A 3,735-nucleotide genomic window follows, 5' to 3' on the forward strand; every position below is an offset into this window, starting at 1 on the left:
ACATCCTGCCTATTTTTACATTTTTTTCCATTTAAACAGTATCAAAATCTACTGTCCATTTCATCCAGGAATTGTTGATATTGGTCTTTTTAACCAATTTTGTGGAAAAAAAACTATAGCTCAACGAAGTTTGTTTTGCAAAGGTGTTGAAGTTGTGTGACTGATTAGCAATGATGGTTCACGAAAATACAAATTTTTGTTGCCCTTCCGTCAACTTCTATTCCTCAGTTTCACATTCCTTTCCCGAGATAATCAATATCTAAAGGAATGATTCTACGTTGACGCGTAGAATCCCAGATTACAAGTGATATAGCCCTGGGGCTGACCGGGAGAATTATAGGGGTGGTTTCCTGGCCCATAATGTTTGTGTCTCCTGACCAGGATTATTGTATCCAAAAACATCTACCACAATTGCTCAAACAATAAGAAAAATGATAAAATCATGTCTAATAAACATGTGTGGAGATCGAAGCAGCTCAAACAAGAAGAAAATGATAACATGAGATCCAATAAACAAATACGGAGTTCGAAGGGCAACTGGTTACCAAAATTAGTCATCAATAGTGTGAGAATAACAAAAATAAACAAGTGGACATGCACTTCTTATGTAACTTAATCAGAAACAATAACTAACCAATAAACTACTCCCGTAAAATGGTATCCCATCAACTCCAATAAGAGGAAGTCAGCGATTCAATCCTCGCTGCTGTAAAAAGGTTTGTGTTCGATTAATTGTATAATGGGTTGAGCGGTGTTGGGTCGGACAGTAGGGCCATTCCAACTGGCTGGGTTTCTGTAGGAGCCTAGGTCTGGCTTTCGCGTATAACAAGAAAAAAAACCAATAAAACAATATTTTGTTCCACAAAAAAGAAAATGATTACTATTATGTTTTTTTTTACAGATACACCGAGTTATCTTAAAATAATTGTATGAAATTCATAAAAAAGAACGAAAAAAAATCTCAAGCGCTAAAATATAATACTCATGACAGACTTTCTGGTTTTAATTCTCAATGAGAAATTTATGCATGTCTATGGAAATCTAAGATTGCACTTCTCCGATTGAAAACGCATCAATTTGGTTATCGAGAGGTAAATGAAATTATTACATACATTAAGTTTTACTGAACCACAAGATATTCCAATGAATTGTGCAAATAATCTCTTAGATTTCCCACTTTGTATTTGATTTTTTTTCTCCATCGTTTAAATTCCTATTATTTAATTTTAATGATCTCCATGTAAATATATTTTTATGTTTGTCCAGAGAAAAAGAAAACTAAGAGAAAATCATAGCTTAATAAAATTAATACTTGGCATAAGCTTAATAAAGTACCAAAAGAGTTACATGATATATATGAGATGGATAAATTTGTATAGAATCAAGCAATTAAACTACATCAAAAAAAAAGAAAAAATTAAACGAGATATATTAAGATTATGATGTACCATGATCTCTCGATAACCCTCCACAAAAAAGTGAAGCATATAATGATGATGGACTAAAAAAGGAAAAATTATATAAGAAAAAAAAAACATAAGCCCCATAAGTCAAAGAATATTAGATTTGCAAAATGACTAAAGAGGCATAGCTTTAGCAAATATATGAACTGGAAGTAAATACTATAAGATCGGAAGCTATTGAAATCCCAAATGCTTCAAAAAAAAATAATGTTGCAATCCCCTGACTTTTTAATTTTTTTTATCTTCCATAGATTTTCATTAGTTTACTGAACGTTTCATTAGTTCTTATTAGTTTTTTAGTAGCTTATTGATTTTATATTAGGGGTATCGCATAATATTTTTTGAGAAACTATCCTGTGCATTGCACAGGTGAAAAACTAGTAAAAATAATGGAAGTTAGCATAGCACGGGCACAAATATTGTCGTCTTAGAAAGTCGTTAACAATTTTCAAATTCACTCAAAAAATCCATAGAAAAACTATCTTCTTCTCGAAATAGAGTGATGGAATCCGAAAATCGGTGAGAATGGAGATTTGCACTTGAAACACTGATGTGAAAAAAAGAACACCCATTTCCCTCGAAATACACATAATATTAAAGTAGACCACCACCCTTGCATCAGTTAGGTAGACAGAATAAGCTGCTTTTCCAGACACAATGATCAGCTGTGATGTTTCCGTCCTTGTAGTGATGCTCAAGCATTAGCGGACGAAAACAATAAAACAAATCTTCTAATCTATTCTCCCTTCCTATCGAAAAAAAATAACAATAAAACAAAGCTTTAAGATCTTCGGCACTACGTAACCAGTAACACACGTAAATCTTGCGGACATTCACAACAAAGCCACTAAATCTAAAATGTACCTTCGACGTAGATATCCTTAGCTATATTTAGCTCATCAAGTTGATCCACCAAGTTCTTGAGAGTGCGGCTGGTTTTCCAAACCATAACCTGACCATTTACCAAGGCATCATCTTTCTTTTTGATCAAATCATTCAACTGCGACACTTTCTGATTGTGTGGCTTTCTTTATCGGCTTCAATATCCTCAATAGGTTTTAAAGCACAACCACTATTCCTCAGGTTTTTCCCTACAAGACATTCAGAATAGTAATCATCCTCCTTAGCGACCCACGCATACAGACCTTCCATTACCAAACCACCAAGGTTATCCAAAGCATAATGTTTTTCCCCAAATTGGTTGCAATTATACTCACTTTCCAAAGACATTGCATGAGTAAAACCCAACCAATCTTCCGTAAAATCCACAATCGCCTGACCAGTAGGGCTATTCTCAGGACCCCATATAGTACGTACCTTCACAGGATTAAACCCAGCCAACTGCTCCTTAATCGCCTTGTTACTGATATCTATGACCTTACTCACAACAACAACTTTCCATGGGTATACAAATTTTTTCTTACACACCACAGTAGATGATGAACCAACATCCCTGGAAAACTCCTTAGCAGATTTGTTCTCCAAATAGCGAGCTAGAGCCCTATGATTGGATTTACCTCGAAATTTAAGGGAAGATCTCATCTTACCAGAATCCTTAGCATGTTGAACTAAATGATCATATGCATAGGTTTTTGTTTTTCTACCTATACAATTAAGACATTTATACATAGAATTACTTTCTGCTACAATAACTAAACCATTTTGTAGTTTTTGATATGCTTTTTCTTCATAACGTGGCATTTCACTCTCACTTTCGCTCTCACATGTGTTTTCTTCTGATGAATAATTCTCATCTATTTTTCTTTTTGGAGTAGGAGAAGAAGAATCCATTCTTCAACAACTCTCTGATTTTTGTACTAACTATATCTCCTAATGTCTCTGATATGTTTTAATGGTTTCTATGAACTCACAATGCTTCTAAGATTCCAGATGAATGCTTAATATAATTTGAAAACCTAGGGTACTTGATTTAGAGATACATACCCTCTGTCTAATACCCATACCCACTATTGTCTTCCGGCGGGGCCCACTGGGACCCACCATACCAAAACTATGAGAGCTTTTTCCCCATTTTCCTTTCGTTTTCGTGGTTCAACAGCTCGGTCTGTTTAGAACTATTGTTACCTCTATATTGGCTGTCAGTCTCTTGTCAAATTTCAGTCGTTTACGTGCGAAGCTGCTACACTTCCCCCACTCCCTTCCCCCACCCCTTTTCCCCATTAGGTGGACCCTTGATCCCTTAGATTGGAGCTAGCAGGGGGTCCCTTATGTGTGGCATCACACCACTATCTACATGCCACCTAGTGGGGGA

At 35.4% G+C, this 3,735-nt stretch overlaps 1 protein-coding gene across 1 annotated transcript; it reads right to left on the reverse strand.

The window, feature by feature from the left end:
- Positions 1-2,459: 2,459 nt before the first annotated feature.
- LOC113316180 (factor of DNA methylation 5-like) lies at positions 2,460-3,254 on the reverse strand. The gene has a single exon (XM_026564400.1). It carries the CDS (start codon positions 3,252-3,254, stop codon positions 2,460-2,462), a length of 795 nt encoding a protein of 264 aa, XP_026420185.1.
- Positions 3,255-3,735: the final 481 nt, after the last annotated feature.

This window comes from Papaver somniferum, chromosome 10, assembly GCF_003573695.1.
Source record: "Papaver somniferum cultivar HN1 chromosome 10, ASM357369v1, whole genome shotgun sequence".
Taxonomy (NCBI): domain Eukaryota; kingdom Viridiplantae; phylum Streptophyta; class Magnoliopsida; order Ranunculales; family Papaveraceae; genus Papaver; species Papaver somniferum.

Coding starts and splice junctions, on each gene's coding strand:
- LOC113316180 (XM_026564400.1), bottom strand. CDS start 3,254: ATGGATTCTTCTTCTCCTACTCCAAAAAGAAAAATAGATGAGAATTAT.